This window comes from Lactuca serriola, chromosome 7, assembly GCF_051521515.1.
Source record: "Lactuca serriola cultivar US96UC23 chromosome 7, Lser_US96UC23_V15, whole genome shotgun sequence".
NCBI lineage: Eukaryota > Viridiplantae > Streptophyta > Magnoliopsida > Asterales > Asteraceae > Lactuca > Lactuca serriola.
In genome coordinates this window covers 172,765,446-172,787,461 of record NC_136414.1, presented here as the reverse complement: position 1 = coordinate 172,787,461, position 22,016 = coordinate 172,765,446, and the positions used below count along the sequence as shown (strand labels likewise).

The 22,016-nt window shown below is 31.7% G+C and overlaps 2 protein-coding genes and 1 non-coding gene across 3 annotated transcripts; all 3 read left to right on the top strand.

Moving 5' to 3' along the window:
- Positions 1 to 2,643: 2,643 nt before the first annotated feature.
- On the top strand, positions 2,644 to 2,723 carry TRNAL-UAG (transfer RNA leucine (anticodon UAG)). Its single transcript has one exon. It is a non-coding gene; the product is annotated as a tRNA-Leu (tRNA).
- Positions 2,724 to 2,774: 51 nt separating this feature from the next.
- LOC145061544 (DGCR14-like protein) lies at positions 2,775 to 4,689 on the top strand. Its single transcript, XM_079009056.1, has one exon. The coding sequence runs from the start codon at positions 3,026 to 3,028 to the stop codon at positions 4,559 to 4,561; it is 1,536 nt and encodes a 511-aa protein (XP_078865182.1). The 5' UTR covers positions 2,775 to 3,025; the 3' UTR covers positions 4,562 to 4,689.
- Positions 4,690 to 17,174: 12,485 nt separating this feature from the next.
- On the top strand, positions 17,175 to 20,150 carry LOC145062453 (putative serine/threonine-protein kinase WNK11). The gene is made up of 3 exons (XM_079010057.1): positions 17,175 to 17,326; positions 17,874 to 18,401; positions 19,484 to 20,150. Exons 2-3 carry the CDS (start codon positions 17,898 to 17,900, stop codon positions 19,868 to 19,870), a joined length of 891 nt encoding a protein of 296 aa, XP_078866183.1. The 5' UTR covers positions 17,175 to 17,326; positions 17,874 to 17,897; the 3' UTR covers positions 19,871 to 20,150.
- Positions 20,151 to 22,016: the final 1,866 nt, after the last annotated feature.

Below are 22,016 nucleotides of genomic sequence, written 5' to 3'. Positions count from 1 at the left end.
ACCTCAATTTATTTCTTAGACAGTCACATTGACATCTGAATCATTTGGAGAATTGTTGATTGTCGTTCATTTGTTTTATAAATTTTTGTATTTTGTCGGAGATATTTAGAACTCCATTCAAAATCATGTCGAGAGACTAAACTCCCTTCACAACCTCCACTTAATGTTAACATTTTTTTTATAGATCACGTGAAAACAAGTTAGACACTAAAAGAAATTCATGACATTAAAGAAATACATAATATTGTTCTTCATCTATTATACACATCAGATCATACCGACCTAACAAAAAAAACTTCAACCTAACCAATTTAAGACCACACAATCCAACTCCGGTCTAAACCAACGGTTTGAGTCAATCCCCATTATATTATATTCTAATATTAAATATTTTTCAAAAGCTGATATGTTGCAAATACAAGTTCTTTGTATCTCGTTATCATAATTTGTTTATGTCATGTGTCAAAAAAGGAACCATAATCTACAATAAATTTATCAAATTTGTGATGAAATACCATGAATAACAAAGATATATCATATTGAGTAAATTACACGAATGGTCCTTATGGTATGGGGTAATTTACTTACTTGTTCTCTAACTTATTTTTTTAACTCGAAAAGTACTTACTGTTTGTTTTTGTTACACGTTTGGTCCCTAATGTTTGTTTTTGTTACGCGTTTAGTCCATATCTTACCTAAAAAGACTATTATTTAGGTAAGGAAAAGTGGTGGGGTAGGTAAGGTAAGGTGAGGGGAGTGAGGTTGAGGGTGTGTTTATTTAAATAAATTAAAAAATCAATGGAAAAATAGTTTTTTAGGTAAGACATGGACTAAGCATGTAACAAAAGCAAACAATAGAGACATTCCGAGTTAAAAAAAATAAATTAGGTACCAAACATGCAAATTATCCTAAACCATAGAGACCATTCGTGTAATTTACTCTGTTATATTTGTTTCTTGTACCATTATCTATGTTTTTGTTTTATTTAAAAGACAAAACTACACAGATAATGGTACAAGAAAGTTTGGACTAGCACCACAGGTCCAAACTTTTCATTTTGTTGCGAATTTGGTCTAATTTGGTATGAACTTTTTTATAATGACGATTTTGCCCTTATTTTTTTTTCTTTTTCAGTTTTTTTATTAATTCTATTAATTTTTTGATGAAATAAAAAAAACAAAATAAAAAACCAACTAACCCATCCATCTCTCTCTCTCTCTCTCTCTCTCCACCGTGTCACCGGAAACCACTGATAGCTGCCGAAAGCCACTGTCACCTGCCGGAAACCACCACAATCTGTCGGAAATCGCCACCACAACCACCATTCTTGTCGGAAACCACCTCCAAAACCTCCATTCTATCCGCATTTCAACTTTCTGCTTCTTCACTCTCTTCTTCTCCGAAAACCTCATGAACTGTCACCACCATTTGATGAATTCAAACATAATTTTTCCAAATATGAAGAACAAAACATTCTATTTTTTCTGATCTGAAGAACAAGAAGTACTTACAAACTTGTAAACCACAAGATTAACTAGATTTGTAAAGGCACAAGAACTATTTACAGATTTGTAGAAGCTTAACATTCTTAAATCAAAATTCAAAAAAAATCTACACTGATATGGATCAAGAAAGATGAACACGATGCTGATATGGATCTAGAAAGACCAAGAAAAAAAATACTGGCAGCGAATACGTGGCCTGAGTCGTTCGAAGGTGTTGAAACCCCTTCATCAGAGCTTCCACCGTCTTTAGATCTTGAAAAAAGGACGATAGTTTTTTTTTTCCAGAATTGTAAAAGGACGAAAATAGGATTTTTCTTAGTTTCTCTTCTTCTTCGTCGCCCTTTCCATATGGATTAGGTTTTTGTCCTGAAAATCGAGCTACCACTGTGGGATGGGTTTCCAGATATAAAGAGGAAGAGGGTTTTCAGATCGATAGATCTGAAGAAAGTTTTCAGACTTCACCGGTGTAGATCTGTTCTCGTCTAAGGACATTGGAGACATGAGCTCGCGACTGAAGACTCTCGAGGCAAAGAGGCGGATTTTGATTCAAGGTTTTATCCTCCACCGTTTCGTCTTCAGATCACCATGTGTGTTTTCAGATGAAGAACCCGAGAACCGATGAACTCGATTTGATTCCGTCTTCTGATTTCATATTCTTCTTTCTCCATTATTCGATCTTCCCTCTATTTTCCCTTCCTTGATTGTTTAGGGAGAAAGTCTAGAGAAGAAACATATCTCAGATCTGGTTTTGGTTGGACGAGAGAGAGAGAGAGAGAGGGAGAGAGAGAGAGAGAATGAGGGGTTAGTTGGTTTTTCTAATTTATTTTTTATTTATTTCATCAAAAAACTTAATAGAATTAATAAAAAAAACTGAAAAAGAAAAAAAAAATAAGGGCAAAATCGTCATTATAAAAAAGTTCATATCAAATTGGACCAAACTCGCAACAAAATGAAAAGTTTGGACCTGTGGTGCTAGTTCAAACTTTTTTGGACCAAAGTGTCAATTTTGAGCTAACCACAGGTACCATTTGTGTAGTTTTGTCTATTTAAAATGATTCAATAGTGTCAAAAGTTCCTTATGTGAAAAACAACAAATGTTAATTACTTCCTTCCTTAACTCACGAATATTTTCATCAAGACAGTTTGGCCGAGTGGTCTAAGGCGCCAGATTTAGGCTCTGGTCCGAAAGGGCGTGGGTTCAAATCCCACAGCTGTCATATTTATCTTTATATTTTTTTCTTTCAAAAATTAAAATAACAAAATCGAATTAAAAATCTGAACACCACCGATTTCAATCAAGAAAGGGATCAGACGCAATCATTCTTTGATTTGTTTTGCATTTTTAGCCATATCGCCGCCTTCCACCGCCGTACAGAAAACCGCGGTCTTCTTTTGCCGATCTATAGATTCCGAAGACCTCCACCTTTTCGCCCCCTGTTTGCACAAATCGCCATCCCCAAACCCCTAATTTACAGAAATATATTTGCCCTAATTTCACAAACTCTTCAAACCCTAAATCATGTTGTTATCACCAGGCCACTCCCCCCGTCGGCTCTCTTCTCCGTCACCTTCGGTCTCTGAAACACCGATTCATCAAAGCGTTGGATCCTCCAATTCTTTACTCACCACAACCACCAAAAACCCTAGAAAACGCGCTTCTTCCACCGTCCTCGACGAGGACACCTACGTTGCTGCGATCGAGAAGATCATCGAGCGGGACTTCTTCCCTGATATACCTAAGCTCCGAGACCGACTTGATTGGCTGGAAGCTACTCGTACCGGTGATCCTATGCAAATCCGTGATGCGCAGTTGAAGATTATCGAGAGACGCTCTGGGAAAGTTTCGGTTACGGATACAGAAGGTAAAATTCGTACACCTGGTTCAACATTTTTTAGAAATACGACTCCGTTGGAGTTCGATAGGACTCCTGGTACCGATAGTTTTGTGAAGGATGAGCTCTTGAATGCCGCTAGGGAACTTGTTAAGGAAGATGGGTCTGTAGACGCTGATTCTTTAACACTTGATGAGTTTTTTAGAAAGTATACAAGTGAAGACAACGATAGTTTTTCCAAACTCATCGAGAAGGTTAACAGAAAGAAACGAGAAAGGTATGCGTTTTTACTTGAAGGTGAGAATCGAGACACAGCACTGATCGAGGATGCCAAAAAGGACAGAATCACAGATGGATACGGGACATCTGATCAGCCATTAGCAACATTAGAAGGATGGAAATACACTGCAAAGAATCTATTAATGTATCATCCAGCCGATAGAGGAGAAGCCCCATTAACTCAAGACGAATTGGCTGAAAGATTGAAAGGAATGACAAAGGAAATCAGCAAACCCAACACACGTTTCCATGGAAAGATGATGGATTCAAAGCCTAAAGAAGACGACCCCATGTCTGTTCTTTACAACCCTGTTGCAGGTGGCACACCAGTTCAATGGTCCATGTCAGATAGAGATGGAGACAAGTTCAAAAGATACGATTTAGAAGATTTAAGAAAAACCCCAAATCCATTCTACGTTGAATCCAACAAGAAATCAGACAACGGGTATACCTTTGTTAGAACTCCATCTCCTGCACCAGGTGTAGATGAATCCCCTTTCATTACATGGGGAGAAATTGAAGGAACACCTTTAAGATTAGAACCAGAAGATACTCCAATTGACATTGGTGGTAGTGGTAATGGGCCTCAATTCAAGATCCCACTTCCACCTTCAAGAGACTTAAAAGCTCATTCTTTATCAAGAGAAGCTGCCCGAAAACTTAGGGACAGGTCTAAGATGTTTAAGAAACCACCATTGCATAGAGGAGGAAGTGCTAGTCCAGGTGCCCGAACTCTTTCCCCTGCTGCCCAAAAATTTGTGAGAAATGCAATTGCTAAATCTTCAAATTCAAATGTTGATGAATCACTTCGTGCAAGTTATCGCGGATCAAGCCCTGGTTTGTCTACACCAAAAGCTGGAAGAAGTGTGTCAAGGTTAGGAAGAGATGGTAGCATGAGTTCAAGATCACCATCTGTTGGGGAAGCCTCTAATCCTCCTTGGTAATATGTATCTTTGACTTTTGACCAATGATTTGAGATTTTTGTTGAATGATATACAACTTTTAGTCTCATGTGATTCTCTTTAAGTTTGCATAAGTTTGATATATGATCACTCTCTCTTATGTTCTTAAAGGTTGTGTATTTGAATATGCTTTTTCTAATTTGGTTGCTATGTGGGTTTACTCAAGAATGTATTAAATTGTTCTTTGAGCTTGTTGATTTTGGGAAGATCAGATTGAAACATTAAGATTCCCTTTTAATATTTTCTTGAGTATGATTTGTGTTTAATGAGGAAATCTTGATGTTATATTTTGGTATGTAGTTATCTACTAAAGTCATTGAAGAGGGAATGGAATGGAATATTACTACGGAATGTGAAAAATCATGTTTGGTTGACATAAAAGAATTTCATTCCACCGAGGGAGGAGTGCCTTTTTTTTTCATGGATTCGGGGAATGGAATGATATATACAAAATGGTCTTTGTGGTATGGCATAACAGGCATCTATAGTCAACTTCAATAAAATGGACAAACGTTGTCCTTGTGTTATTTGAATATTACAAACTTGGTCCTTCCGTCAGACTTGCAGTTTACCGCCCATCACGTGCATAGCATGTGAGGGTGTTTTCGTCCTTTTACGAGTTATGTGCCTTTTACCATAACACAACGATCATTTTTGTAATTTTCCCTTCTTTTTATATTTTATATTAATTTTGTGATATTTATTATTTTTAAATTAAAAAGAAAAAGGAAATAAACACCCCACTCCACATTTCATCCCCACCCATCTTTTCCATCTCTCCTTTTTTTGTCTATCCCAAACCCTTTTTTCGATAATAGGTCGCTGACGCCCACTCTAATTTTTTGGGGAGAGATCCACTCTCTTCCCTATTCTCTATTTATCGTATTTATCCTTCACACTCGTTTCCTTGTTCCAAAATCTCCCATCACACCATTACCAATTAGCTCACCGGGCCACACATCATCGATGTATTGAATCAAGAAGTCGCTAGAGAAGGCAAAGCCTTACGTGAAGAACACGAACACAACACATACACCACATCTCTTAGGTGTTGTTTGTTTTGGAAGTGGTTAAATGTCTTTTGTCTTTTTCCAACTTTGCGGAAGAATACGTGTTGCGAAACGTCTACCCGTCAGAAGAGAAAAGTGCTCAAAAAGTACTTTTGTAGAAAAACAAACTGAGGCCTTATTCTTTCTCCTCAATCGCTATATCTAGCAACTCTCTCTAATCAATACCATGAGTCGACATATAGGATCATTGGTGATACTTTCGCCACTCTATTTTCCATCTCACCCATTCTACTGCCCACCTTTGTGCTTTTCCATAAACGATTAAAAGTCCCAGGCCCTATCCTTTTGGAAGACTAGCAACAAAAATCATTGCTGCCTTGGCTGTATCTGGCGAACAAAACCTAGACCCCATTTTTCCCCAACCTTCACACGTCTATCGCCCTCTTTCACTCTTATCTTGCCTCCGTCGGAAGTAGATTTGATTACTTCTCCAAAAATCTGGCAAAATATCTATTCATTTATGGGTTTGAACATATTTGACTTATAGGATCGAATTTTGAATTTGCTTTTTGGTTTGAATGAATTTCAGAGTTTGATTTCCAATTTCACTTCTTTGTTTGATTACTAGTTGGAATGACTCTTTGGGGTGCTTTTTTCCGGTTGCAGTGGCGGTGATAATTTACTCTCGTGGCATAGGCGGTGATGATTGACTTCAGCGAGAGAGGGAAGGAATAAGTGGTTGGGTTGACAAGAGAGATATAATGGTGGTTATAGTGGCGTTGGCAGCAACCAAATGTCAGAATTGAAGATGGAGAAGAGGTGACGATGATGAAGAAAACGGGTAAAAATATGTATTCTCCTGTGAAATTTGGCAAAAAGATATATAAGGCTAATTAAACGAGCTACATAAAAGGATGAAAATACCCTTACATGCTATGCATGTGATGGACACTAAACGACAAATAACTGTCGTCTGACGGAGGAACAAAGTTTGTAATATCCAAATAAGAACGACAAGTGACTGGCGCCGTCTAACGGAGGGACAAAGTTTGTAATATCCAAATAAGGATTGAGTTTGTCTATTTTATTGAAGTTAGATTATAGATGTCTATTATGTCATATCATGGAGACCATTTTTGTAATTTTTTCATATATAACTATAAGTTATTTTTATTTATATAATTTTTAATAGTAATTAATCTTTTTAAAATAAAATATGATTTGTCATAATTATAATTTAATATGTTATGGTATCTAGTTCTTTTTATTTTGTAGTTTAATTTAGGTCTAGATATATTTTTAAATATTTACAAAATATATAATACTTATTCTGAATGAAATGAAATATGTTTATATACAAATTATTTTATTAAAATTTATTTTCTAAGATAACATTCATTTCACTATTTATTGGTTTTATTTTATTTAGTTTTTTTATTTATTAATAAGAAACATGTCTCAAGAACTTCCTATTTATTTGGGCATGAAACAAGAATTGGGTATGCAATGCTCTTTACTCTTTATTGTGACAATCACAAAGCAAGTAGGAGAAAACACATTCATATTAAGATATCATTTATATTTATCATGGAATTCACAATTAATAATACACTGTTATTAGGAGAGATCCTTTATACCAAGAATTATAGATAAAACTACAAAAATTGTCTCTGTGGTTTCACAAAATTTGAAGTTTGGTCCCTAATTTACAAAAACCTCACGGATGGTCCCTGTGGTTTCAAAACTTTTAATGTTTAGTCCTTCTGCCTAACTCCGTCAGCTTTCTACCATTAAGTGAGGGGCATTTTCGTCATTTCAATACCCAGAGACCATTTATGAAAAAAGAAGAAAAAATATAATTATTTAATTAAAGGGCCCCTCTCTCTCTCTCTCTCCCTGCATCTTATCTCTATGGTCTTCTTCTTTGTGTTCACCTGCATCTTTCACACACGTACACACTTGACAGGCCTTCACAAAGCCACCGATTTAACACAATGAATCTTTGTTTAAACCCACGATTACAAGTTCATCAACAAAAGAATGATCATCAAGAAGAGAATGACGAAACATCATCTCCAAAAATATTTATATGAATCCATGATTACAGTAACAAAAACAAGGGAACTAAGTTTAAATCAGTCAGGAAAATGATTTCTTAGCTAAGTAAAAAATCTTTATATGCACTAGGTTTGATTTATGCTTAAGCATTTCAACAAACACATCGTGTGCATGAGTTATATGACCAGTTCTTACCTACTCTGCACCACCCATTGACTAAATTGGTACATGACAATAGACAACATTTGATTCAAATTATGCTTTGTTTCACCTATAGTTTGTTTAATTCGATTTTGTAAACCTCGTGTGAATGATTATGTAACAGTAGTGAAGAAGACGACTTGTGATTTGTTTCACCCGTTAGGACAAGGTAGTAAGTTTTGTTCACCAGAGAATAAAGGCAGCCGAGAAACTCCGACTTCCCTCTTGTTTCCTTCTGTTTTCGAATCCCAAGCAGATCCCTCGCCATATCCTGCTTCATCCATCGAGTTTCAGTTGAGATTCTCCTACGAAATCACAAGGCAACAACCCATCTTGTTTTCCCTTTTTTTTCACCGATTCCCCAAAAAGCCAGAACAAAACGCCTCACCAGACCACTTTTCCCCTCCGATTTCGCATTCCTTTCCGAGGTAGAAAGAGAGAAGCCTCGCTACTTCGTCCATTCTCTTTTCTTCGGACCAACTGAGCAATGGAGGTGTTACCTCCTCTTTGCGATTAAATCCCTCCACGGATCCATCTGATCGAGCCTCTAGTTTCCTCTTCCCTTTTGCACAAAAGATGAACCACCGGAGGCACACATTTGTTTCGATCGTATTCATTTTTCGCTTTCATTTCCTTCCTTTGATCGATTATTCGATTTGGAGAGAGAGAGAGGGTGGGGCCCTTTAATTTAATAATTATATATATATATATATATATATATATATATATATATATATTGAGAGAGAGAGAAAAAAAAACCTCATAAATGGTCACTGAGTATTGAAATGACGAAAATGCCCCTCGCTTAACGGTATAAAGCTGACGGAGTTAGGCGGAAGGACTAAACATTAAAAGTTTTAAAACCACATGGACCATCCATGAGATTGTTGTAAATTAGGGACCAAACTTCAGATTTTATGAAACTATAGGGACCATTTTTGAAGTTTTGTCACAATCCCTATTCTAATAAAATAATAGTTTTATTTTCCTTTTGACATGTGTCATCCTATTAGGTCTCCTAATTAATGCATATTTTATTCTCCTTTTGCCATGTGTTTACCTTATTATGTCTCCTAATTAATGTATGCCACTTGTCAACTCAATTTCAAATTTCAAAATTTAAAATTTCCACTTTAATTATATTAAATTAATAACATTAGAATAAAAATTAAAATAAAAATAATACAAATGATATAATTTTACATATTTATTTAAATCAATGATTAAAATTTATATAACTAAAAAAACTCTTAATTAATAATTTATTTAAAATAATTAATTAATAATTTTGAGTTTTTACTATAAAAAATTAATTAATTTTGTAACCGTGGTTCCCATGGGTTATAAACTAGTTATACATATGTATGTTCACTAAGGTTGTGTTTGTTTTTTGTTTTCAGATATGCGTGACCTCTTCTGTCTGCGCCGCGCAGACCACGCACAGACATTAACCTTCGCAGACTGTTTGTTTTTTTGAAGACTGCAAACCTAAAAATGTCTGCGCGCCCTCTTCTTGGCGCAGATGTAGACTAAAGTCTTCTAACATCTTCAGACATCTTCTAGCCTAAAAAACATATATATCTTTATTATTATTTTTTTTTAATTTTTATTTTTTCCAACTTTATTAATGATAAACAATTTGAAAAAAAAAATACAAAACTTAAAAAAAAAACGTTCGACGATACAAACATGATATTTTTGACAAATTTATAAATAAAGATTTATTACAATAATAGTCGTGGAAGTTGTTTATATAAATATGAAAAAAAATCATAATATATTCTTATATTTTTTTGCCAAATTTTGTAAAACATTATTTAATACAACATCGTCAATTTCTCGAGAAAATATTTATGGTACATTTTTAATAGATTTAATTGAAAAAATCGAAGTTTATTTTCATCCATTTTTGTATCAAATTCTTTGATCACTAATTATAATGTTTAGTTATAACTTTGCAACCAAAGTTGTTGGTTTTTATTAAATATATACGTTAATTCATATCATTTTTATTTTTATTTTTTATACAATAATACATTAAAGTTGATATAGATTCGTTAATTATTTATAACAAAGTTATAAAAATATTAAAAAATCACTTTGAAGTTTAAAAAAATCAGTTTATTTAGATTTCAATTTATTTTAGTAGCCCGCAGATGTTAAAAAAACAAACAGTCTTTTTTTTCAGACTGCAGACGTTTGGTCCACCTCTTCTACTGCAGAGGTCTACAGATGTGGTCCACAGACTGCAGATATTTTGTCTTAGAAAAAACAAACAGTACCTAAGGCGTTAACAAAAGAGAAGTTGGGATCACAATTTCTATGCTTAAACAGTAGTCTACGTAGTGCATTTCTACAAGAAACGTTCACCAAAAAAAGGTTCACAATATCACATGACTCCACATGGGTTCATTCAAATGAGCAAAAAAAAGGTTTCTTATTTTCATATTCACAGTTTGCTTCAAGATATGATGGAAATGTGTTTTAAGATTACATTTCTTTCTTTCTTGCTTTTACTTAAAGACGAATCCTATGCACCTTTCTTTTTTCTTCCTATTTGTTTATTGTATTTCTTATAATGATCACATGCCCACATATAGATTAAATTTAAAACCCAAATGGACTTTGTAACCACTTGTGTGATAATAGAGGTCTCTGATATGTATCACATTTTCTATCACAAAGGAAGTAGCCATGATCGTTTTTTTTTTTTTTTTTTTTTTTTGGGCGGGGGGGGGGGGGGGAGTGATTATTGTTAACCCTTTTTTACAGCCTGTTATTTTTTTTCCATATCTACTAATTTTATTTAAGAAAACGCTATCTCTAAATATCATCTTCAATGCACAAGTTTTATTTATTTTTTAAAATAATTATATATGTAGACCCACCGATTTTAGATATTTTATATATGCCTCTAATCTAAGTTATCTTTTTCAAACGCAAGTTATATTTGATGTTGATCAACTATGTAGTTCTCAAAAAACAATAAAAAATATTCAATTTTATATTATATGTTTAACAAAATAGATTAATTAGTCAAATATAATAAAATTTAAAATAGGATGAAGGGGGCAAATGAAAATGATACTGAGATGGGATAACACAATATAAGATTCAGAGGTTGAGGATAAAAGAAAACTCTTCATTCTAATGGTATTAACATCAACACAGATTAATTGAAATAGAAATAAGCTATAAAATAATCTTTCATTGTAGATGTTTTAAGACTCATTTGTTTTGGATTATCTGAGAGGCCAAGCAACATATAATCATGGATTAATGTTAAATAAAAAATTTAATTTTCAATTTGTTATAAACGATATCTAAATAATTATGCCATTAGATGTTTGATTACTAGTATTATTCCTAATTGTATCTAATTGTATACGTAAAGCATCAACAATGGTTACAACATCATGATTGGCTTTTAAAAGTTTCCTTTTTTATACAGTTTCATATTTAAGATAGAAACAAAGTTGCCAAAAAATACAAGTATTTTTAATGTGAGAATAATACTAAACTTAAATTTCAATTTGTTATGTCCGTGAATCAATAATACTTATTGGTAAACACTCATAAATGCTTTTTAATTGATAATTAGATTATAATCCGCTCAACACAAGGAAACGCATTAAAAAACATACAAATGTCTACAGATATTGCATAATAATTATTAAAAAAAATTATGGTTATTATTATTATTGAAATGTATAAAAGATATATTGATATCGATAAATATTTATAATCGTTGAAAGACCTCTTTGTAGATAACATTTTTTGTTTTATTAGTTGAACGACATTTCTCGTCACATATGAGTACGTTCAAAATAATAGATAATTTCATTAGTGCAATTTGATGAAAGATTGATGAGTAAAACAATAGGGACAATACTTTTAACTTTTTTTTTTTTTTTCTTGAGGAAGATTAATCATCACTTGAACCTATCACTTTATTTTAGTTATAATGTTATTTATAAAAGTTAAATATAAATATATAGGCATATTGGTAAGTTCAATTATTTTATATGAGGAAAACAATAATTATAATGAAGAAACATTATCTAAGAAATAAATACTTGAAATATTTTTGGAGGGAAAAATCAGGATCATTAAAGAAATTTATATAAGAGAAATACAAATTTAGATTTGGAGAGTTATGGATGAAAGTACCGACGAATATTATTTTGGAGGGATTTGTATTTTGTAAGGTATAATACTATGACAAAATTCGAAATATGTATATTTGTTATGTAAATTTATAAATCTTATTGTTACTATATAAATATAAAAGAAAGTAGGTTGGTATGTTATACAAAAATAAAAATTTAATCACTTTGTTTTAGTTTTAATTTTGCTTTTATATATATATATATATATATATATATATATATATATATATATATATATATATATATGCATATTTGTAAGTTTTATTATTTTATATAAGGAAAGTAATAATTATAATGGAGCAAAATTATCTAAAAATAAATGCTTGAAATATTTTTGAAGGGAAAAAATCAAGATCATTAAAAAAATTTATATATGGAAAATACAAATTTAAATTGGGTGAAATTATGGATGAAATTAATGACGATTAAATTTGTAGATTATGACTAAATCTGATTTTGGAAAGTTTAAATTTGATAAAGGAAACACGTAAGTTATCAAAATATTTTTTTTATGGATATAAGGAAAATACAAATATAAATTTTATAAAGAAACACATAAAAAATAAATGTTTGAAATATTTTTGGAGGGAAAATCGGGATCATTAAAAAAATTTATATAAGGTAAATACAAATTTAAATTGGGTGATATCTTAGATGAAATTAATAACGATTAAATTGGTAGGTTACGATCGGAATCCGATTTTGGAAATTTTGAATTTGATAAAGAAAACGCGTAAGCCATCAAAATATAAATTTTTTTACCTGGAGGAACATATAAAAAATGCATATAAAGTTATAAAAAACCTACACAATAACAAAATAATAATGCAACATAAAAATTTATCCTAATAAATAAGTATCATTTTATCAGATGTTATTTTGTCATTCATTTTTCCATATGACATTTTTGAATTAACTATTTTCCATTTGTCATTATTCTATGTTTTTCTATTATTTATAAATGTTACTTAATTATATTGTTATATAAGCATAAACATTCTAATTAGACATTCCTTCCATAATAATGTTACTTAATTTAATTCTATATTGACAGTCAATATACTGTTTTTTACTATATTAAATATTGACAACTATTTCATTTATTCAAATAAAGTCATATAGTATAATTTATGGAATATTAAATGTTATATAGATTTAATTTTAGTATTAAATATTTACAAATATTTCATTTATTCAAATAAAGTCATAGGATTTTCGATTTCTCATGACCGATATATGATCTTTCAAAGACACAAATTAGGGAAAAATGTTGAAATAAGAGCTTGAGCTTTTTAAATAAAAAAATTAAAAAAAAAACCCTACATACGCACATTGTTATTAACTAAATATGTTAAAAACAAAATAGAAATTACAATGCACTTTGTATCCACTGAACACAGTTACAACAAATCAAAAGAAATTTAGAAATTGTAATTCAAAACATTATAGATTAAAGTCAAAGTACATTGCTTTTAACTAAAGGGGTTAAAAACCAAGAATTATGTGTAAATATGCCAAATTAATAGCAGTATAATATTGATAATTAAAAACACTAAATGGTAAATGGTAGTTTTCAATCAACAACTTCCGGGCAATCAAAACAATCATAGAAAAATTAAATTACGTAAGACATACATAAAGTTCATGTGCTTTTCTCATGGACATTTTTTCAAACATGAAGAGTGCAACATCAAAATGCAAGGTTAGAAAGATAAAAATAAAAGATTGAATAACTAATACCAACATTTATAATCAAGATTATTCATGTATTCAAAGATCAAAGTCATACAACACTTATGAGAATAAAAAATTCGAATACAATAACTAAAAATTAAGAGCATCATATTAAAGAAGGAGCATGGATGACAAACGTAATGCTGCAAAGGGTGATGTTGTTCGAGCGTGATGTTGCAAATGCTCTAAAGAAGACATAATATACGAACAACAACACATGATTTATACATCACTTTCAACAATGATTATATAAAGGGTATCAAATTTCGAATTCTTTGATTCTTTGAAATTGAGTGACGATATCTCGTAATCTTGTAGATTCGTTTCATATAATAGGTGTGAATTGAAAGGACATATGAAAGGTGACATGATTTTAATTAGAAATTAACGAAATTTACTTTCAAAAATTATAATGAGGTTTAAATAAGTTGAATATATTCTTTTTATGAATGACATTAACATTAAATCAGTTAGTCAAGCTTTCAAATTTAATCAATATTAATTTAATTTTATTTTATTTTAGTATGACATCATCAAAATGATCAAAGTGTTAAAATTAATCAATGAAACACAATGAATGACCCTGATTGTTGAAATTAATCAAGTATAATATTGATAACTAAAAACACTGAAGGGTAAATGGTAGTTTTCAATCATCAATTACCGTGCAATCCAAACAATCTCAGAAAAATTTAATTACGTAAGACACACATACATACATACAGTTAATCAAAAGTCATTGTACTTTTTCTCATAGGCATTTTATCAAATATGTAGAATGCAACATCAAATGCAAGGTTAAAAAGACAAAATTAAAAGATTGAAAATTTAATACTAATATTTATAATCGAAGATAATTCATGCATTCAAAGATCACATTCAAATACAACACTGATGAGAATAAAAAAAATGAACACGGTTAATAAAAGTTAAGAACATCATACTAAAGAAGAAACCTGAATGATGAACATGATGCTACAAAATGTGATGTTGTTTGAACATGATGTTGCAAAGGGTCTGAAGAAAACATAATGTACGGACAACATCACATGATTTATACATAATTTTCAACAACGATTATGGAAAGGATATCAAATTTCGAATTCTTTGATTCTTTGAAATTGAGCAACGATATCCTGTAATCTTGTAGATACGTTTCATATAATAGATTGAATTGAAAGAATATAAAAATGGTGTCAGCTAAGAACGTGATTTTAATTAAGATTGAACGAAATTTACTTTCAAAAATTATGATAAGATCTAAATAAATTGAATATATATTCTTTTTATAAATGACGTTAACATTAAATCAGTTAGTTAAGCTTTCAAATTTAGTTAATAATTATTTTATTTTATTTTATTTTAGGATGATATCATCAAAATGATCCAATGGTTTATATTAATCAAGAAAACACAATAAATTACCCTGATTGTTGAAGTTGATGTCATCATGTTTCTTTTTTAATATATAGAGAAGATGGTTGGTTTTATGGTTTTTAATGATTGCATTTTATGAAACTTAATTAGAAACAGTTCCATTGAAGTCAGTTTCGGTTTCAAAGTTTCAAAAACCAACAGTTCAAGTTCCAAACAATTAAGACACATATATGTCTATGTTCACCTCTATCACAAACTAGTTTACATAAGTTCATATTAAATATCTTGCTAACTCCAAATCTTTTTGATACTTGTGTATAGGGATGTTATTCGGGTCGGAACCGAACCGAACCGAACCGACCCGAATAAACCGAAAACCGAATAAGGGTAATTGTATGAACCGAAAACCGAACTAAATAAGCAATACGGGTTCGGTTCGGTTCGGTTTCGACCCGAATAACCCAAATAACATGTACAAGATGATTGATGAGTCGAATAACCCGCATAACCGAGTAACCCGAATATTTTGTATTACTTTTGTAGCTTATGATTTCATAACAAATCTTTTAAAGAAACAAATTAAACACTAAAAGTTAAACATCCAAAACACCCAAAAATCTATCTATAAGTATATAACCCGAATAACTTCATCAATATGGAATGAAACAAGTAAAAGAACATATATGGTTATTTTCATTAAATTCTCTTATTCAAGGTCAAAGTCCCCATTGCTCGGTCTTATAGAAAAAAAGTTAACTGTTAACATAGCACATTCAAATTTCAATTGATAACATACATAATAACACATTTAAAGATTGAGTAGCTGATTAACACATCCAATTTTCAATGAGTAACATACATAATAACACATTGAAAGATTGATTAGTAGATTAAGATACAAATTCTTACTTGTGTTTCTTGATTTGGAACCCAATTTTTCATGAATTGAATGGAGTATAAACTAGAAAACAAGATGAGGAGATGATTCACAGAAGTTTGAAGTACGGAAGTCGATCAAAAACTAATGCCGATCAAAAACTAATGTCGCAAGGAGCAATTGTCGATCAAAAAAATTGTCGGAAGGAGCAATTCGCAATCAACAACTGTCGATCAAACAAAATTGTCGCAATCATCAATATGGAAGTAGTCGACTCGATTTGGTGTAATAGGATATTCGATTTGGTGTATTAGGTGGGTGACGATCTTCGATTTGGTTTTTTTGGGATCGATTGTGATGATCACAGAACCAAATACATAAATTGTGCAAGGGAAAAAAAACGACTCTTCATATTCGGTTCGGTTCTTTGGACCGAATAAGCCCTTATTCGGGTAACCCGGACCGAATAACCCGAAAACCGAATAAGCCTTATATAGATACCCGAAGACCGAATCGAATTGCTTATTCGGGTCTAATTCGGTTCGGTTCGGTTCGGTTCTCGGTTCGGTTCGGGTTTTCGGGTCAAATTCTCATCCCTACTTGTGTAAATATCAATTAACTCAAGATTGTCACATTTTGCATATGAGGGGGAAGTGTCGTTTTTAGTGTGATTCGTTGATATTTTCATTGTTGATATTTTGATTCAATGTATTGTTGGGAGCACTTTTTTAGCCAACAACAAAACCATGGAAGTTATTATTAGTGTGTTCAAGTGGGATGGTGTGCACGGGTGTCACATGAATTTTGCTTTGCTTTTTTCATTGAATTCTTATATCGACACCTAAAGAAAAGATTATTTGGAATTTTGTGATTTCAATGTAACAGAAGTATGGAATTTAAACATAAGTAAGTGTAATTTTATTATTAATATTTGATACAAAACAAAACCCATTTTTTATTATATTGATAGTAAAAGATAATAATATTTAATTTCATTCTAGTTTACCGTTTTCTAAAAATCAAAATAAATTTCTATTTTCAAACATCATTATATTTTTGACTCACCATATTGTTTAGAAAAACGTTCAAAGCTTATCTTTAGATTTTATTCCAAAACGACGTCATATTATTAAAAAAATACTACACTACGTCAATGCACATAATCTTCTCGTGCACCTCTGTAGTTCTCCTCGTTAAGCAATCCCATATATAGCCATGGCCGGTTAACCATTCATCCTTCTCTCATGCTCGCGTAATCTCTGGAACACTTACAGAAATCGAAGATCTTGAAGAACTTCTAGTTGATTCTGCATTCGTCGAGGTAATTAACTATCAGTTTTACAGGTTAATTTTTCAGTTGTTTCTTCTTCCTCTTCTTATGATCATTATTTGCTTTTCTCCTACGACTAATCTCGAATCCCTAAAGTTTGATGTGATGTAATTATATCACTGAATACATTCAATTAGGTCTTAGAATTTCGATGTTTCGATTGAATTTTGTACTCATTCACTTTGATTGAGTGCTGACAATGGATTTGCATAAACGGTGATCATACTCGAGGACTCTTTGTGTAACGATCAATCGATAATTCATGTCAAATGTTCGAGTAAGGTGTTGATTACGTCGTTGGTGAAGAGGTTTAACTATTGTTCATGTTGAATTCATGAATACACTAACTGTCGATGATTCGTGTTTGTATTGGATCATTGCTAATTTTGCTTAATTCACAATGCTAGAGTCGATAACTGATAGATGATACGACTTACGAGACTCAATTACGCCTGTTCAATCTCTTTAATCAGCTTTGGAAAAAACCACGGTGTTTGAACTTTTAGCTAAATATGGCGAATTCTGTTTGAAATCACAGGTTCAGAGAAAAAATTTCCGAACAATGCCAACTGCAGATCCTGAGACATCTGATCAAGACAGAGAACTGTTCGTTGAGGTTGATCCATCAGGAAGATTTGGGAGATACAGTGATCTGTTAGGAGCTGGTGCAGTAAAGAAGGTGTACAGGGGATTTGATCAAGAAGAAGGAAGGGATGTGGCATGGAACCAAGTAAAACTAAGAAGCTTCGGTGGAGATCCATCTGTTCTCAAGAGACTGTTTTCAGAAATCAAACTGTTACAGACATTAGAGAATGAAAACATCATTGTTCTTTACAGTTTCTGGAGGGATACTAAAAACAGCACCTTGAATTTCATCACAGAAGCATGTGCTTCAGGTAATTTAAGGGATTACAGGAAGAAACATAGACGGGTTTCATTGAAGGCATTGAAGAATTGGTCAAGACAGATTTTGAGAGGCTTGGAGTATCTTCATAATCATGAGCCATGTATCATTCATAGAGATCTTAATTGCAGTAACATCTTCATCAATGGAAACATTGGAAAGGTAAGTACTTTCTTTTATCTCAAGCATTGTTAAATCATTGGAGCTCATTTTAAGTTTGGTATATGAATATATGATAATATGATGCATCTAAACTCCATAAACTAGCATTAACAGGAATTAATAATACAAGTCTAACATCAAATGGGTGATCTGTAAATTCTTCTTTAATTAATGACATTATGAAGGATTATAATAATTTAGCACATGACTTGCTTTTTTGGTCAAAAGTTCTTTGTGGGACGGAAAGTGTGTTCATCATTAATTTTGTGTTAAGCATGATCATCATTAGAAATGAAATTAATGGAAATGTGAGACTGAATAACATATGGCATTTGTTAGTGATAGAATAATAATAATAATAATAATAATAATAATAATAATAAAAGAATTAGTTTACTTTTTGCTAAAGTACTTGCTTGTGATATATATATTATGAACCAATAGCTATAAAGATTCATTTCTCTTTTCTTTTTGGCTTACAGAAGGAAGAAAAAATATTTTCATGATCACTACTATAAAACCAAGCATCAGGGAATGATTAGCGACATTTTTAAAGGATAATTATAAAATTATCGCTTATATGTTCTATATAGATATATACATGCATACATGTATATACAAACACAAACATATACATACATACATGCATAAGAGACTCATACATTTACACATATTTACATATGTTTACACACATAGTCATGCATATATGTTGGAGTTTTCTTTGTCCATAATAACTCTTTTGGAGAGTAAACCAAGGACTCCACATATTTCTTACATATATAGATACATACATACCTAAACATATATACATATACAACATACACATACATGATACATACATATACTTCCTTACATACATACAATACATACATATACTTTCGTACATACACATCCATATACATACATTGATACACATACATATATACAAATATACACATAGATACATACACATACAAATATGCATGTACACATAAATACATACACACGTACAAATACCAATACATATATGTATATACATACACAAAAATACTCATGTATACACATACACATACATATATTCACATACATACACAAACTTTCAGGTCAAAATCGGTGACCTAGGTTTAGCAGCAGTAGTAGGAAAAAACCACAACGCCCATACACTACTAGGAACACCCGAGTACATGGCTCCTGAGCTTTATGAAGAAGACTACAACGAATTAGTTGACATTTACTCATTTGGCATGTGTCTTCTAGAAATGGCTACAATGGAAATACCCTATAGCGAATGTGACAGTATTGCTAAAATATACAGAAAGGTTACAAGTGGTGTAATGCCTCAAGCATTTAACAAAGTAACTGATCTTGAACTAAAATCATTCATTGAAAGATGCATTGGTCAACCACGGGTTAGACCCTCAGCCTCGGATCTTCTTAAGGATCCGTTTCTTATGGAGGCTAATAGCGAAGAGAGTGATTGTAGTGTTTGATGTGACAGAGACTGTCTGTCGGGATACAGTTTACCTTTTCCTGTTATATATGTTGTTATGTTGTGTATATATTATGTATAATATCGTGTGTTCTTTTATTTTTTATTTTTTGTATTGGATTCACATCCGATTAGTTGTTTTATGTTCGTGAGAAAGAACGGTTTCGAATGGTTTGAGGTCGATTCATGAATGTAAGGATTTTATTAGAAATTAGGGCTTATAAAGCTAGGGTTTGTACTTGTATTCATTCAAGTTTCAAGTGCTTTTGATTCTTATAAAAGTTTATAGCATATTTTTGTGTGTTTTATTTATAAAAAATGTGTATATAATAAAGAGCAAAATAGTCAATTTTATATGAAGTTGCATGAGGTGAAAGTGTGAAGAGTGGTACAACACCATGGAGAAAAATGCAAGTGTGAGGTTTAGGGATCAAAAGTGTGATAAAATGGTACTATGGGGGTAAAATTGCAAACGAAAGTGAGTATGAAATGAGGACAAAATAATTTGTTTACATGCATTTAACGGCTTGGCGTGGGGATTATAGACAAAATGCAATGACAAAGTGGTACACCACATGGATAAAAGTGCAAACAAAATCTAGGTATATAAATGACATTGGACAAAATAGTCATTTTATATGTATTTAACTAGAATCTTACCATTGCAAAATGATAAAAAAAAATGCACGAAATTTGGGATGCAATTGAGGGCAAAATAGTCATTTTATATGCATTTTATTTCCAAAACTACACGGTGTGACATGCGGGTAATGACAAAACAAAATGGTAACACATGGATAACATAAGCAAGAAAAAGTGAATATAGAGAACAGAAAAAAATAGTCATTTTACACATATTTAACAACCAAAATTATGTGGTGTAAGAGTCCATGACAAAGCACGTGACAAACCAATACCATAGAGATAAAAAAAAAATGCAACAAAAAGTGGATATGTAAAGTCATCCGTAATACCCACCAGTAACCATTATAGTGGTGGATGTCACATCATTACCACTAACCTTTACTAAACATATGAAATATCTAACACTAAACACACACTCCACCTCATCTTTTAATTAAATTTAAATAAAAAAATACATAAAAATCATATAATTTTTTTAAATACAAGTTTTCATTAATTTAAAATACCAAATTACATTAAATAAAAACTACGTTAATTAAAATAAAAAATAAAAATAACATTAAAAGTAAAAATAACATTAAGAATTAAAAACGTAAAAATATCAAACTTCTAATTTGTGTTAAGCAAGGTTATTTCATTTTGGGGGATTCTTCAACTTTTACAAAGCTTTGACATGTCTAAAATGATTATGATTTGTGTTTTCATATTGATCCATGGCAACATTAACCGGATCGATATCGGCTTCGTGTATGTTATTTATAACAAAATTGTAAATTTCATTGAACTTAGAAGATTTGGTCCTCATATCGCACCACTTCGAACATATTTCATCAACATTTCGAATTGCACAACCCATTAAACCATGAAAAACACTTTCAACATTTCTCCGAAAAGAACCAGAAGTTTGACCAGTGCCTTCTTTCGAAACCGTCACCCATGCTTGTGCTAATTTCTCTTCTTCCTCTGACAATTTCTTATTTTTGGGAGGCATGGTTTTTAAAGGATCAAACAACAAAAATGTATGATGACTAAAGGGAGAAGAGACGTGTGAAAATTAAGAAGATGAGTGGTAATTTATAGGTAAATATTGAAGGAAGAAAAATAAATTGAAAGTGGTCGTTACAAAGGAGGTCAAACGAGATTTTAGGCAAGAAATGAATTGATTGGTCGTTTGAAATTGTTGTCCGAAGCATGAAGGGCCACGACCACGAACCACCGGGATGGTGTGCGCGGTCGTGGTTCATGGCCACCATACCAGATGGTCTAACAGAGGGCAACATAGTTATTTTATATGTACTTACTCATTTGAAAGTACATGGTGCAAGGGTTAGTGACCAAAAGCATGACAAAATATTACCATGGCAAAACATAAAAATAAAAATTGGACTAAACTCATAACAACCATTATACTATAGGGACTAAAAGTGTAATTTACTCTACAATAAATTAAATTTTCTAAAGGATTTGTGGGGATTGAGTAGTGTGGGAGGAAACAATGCAAA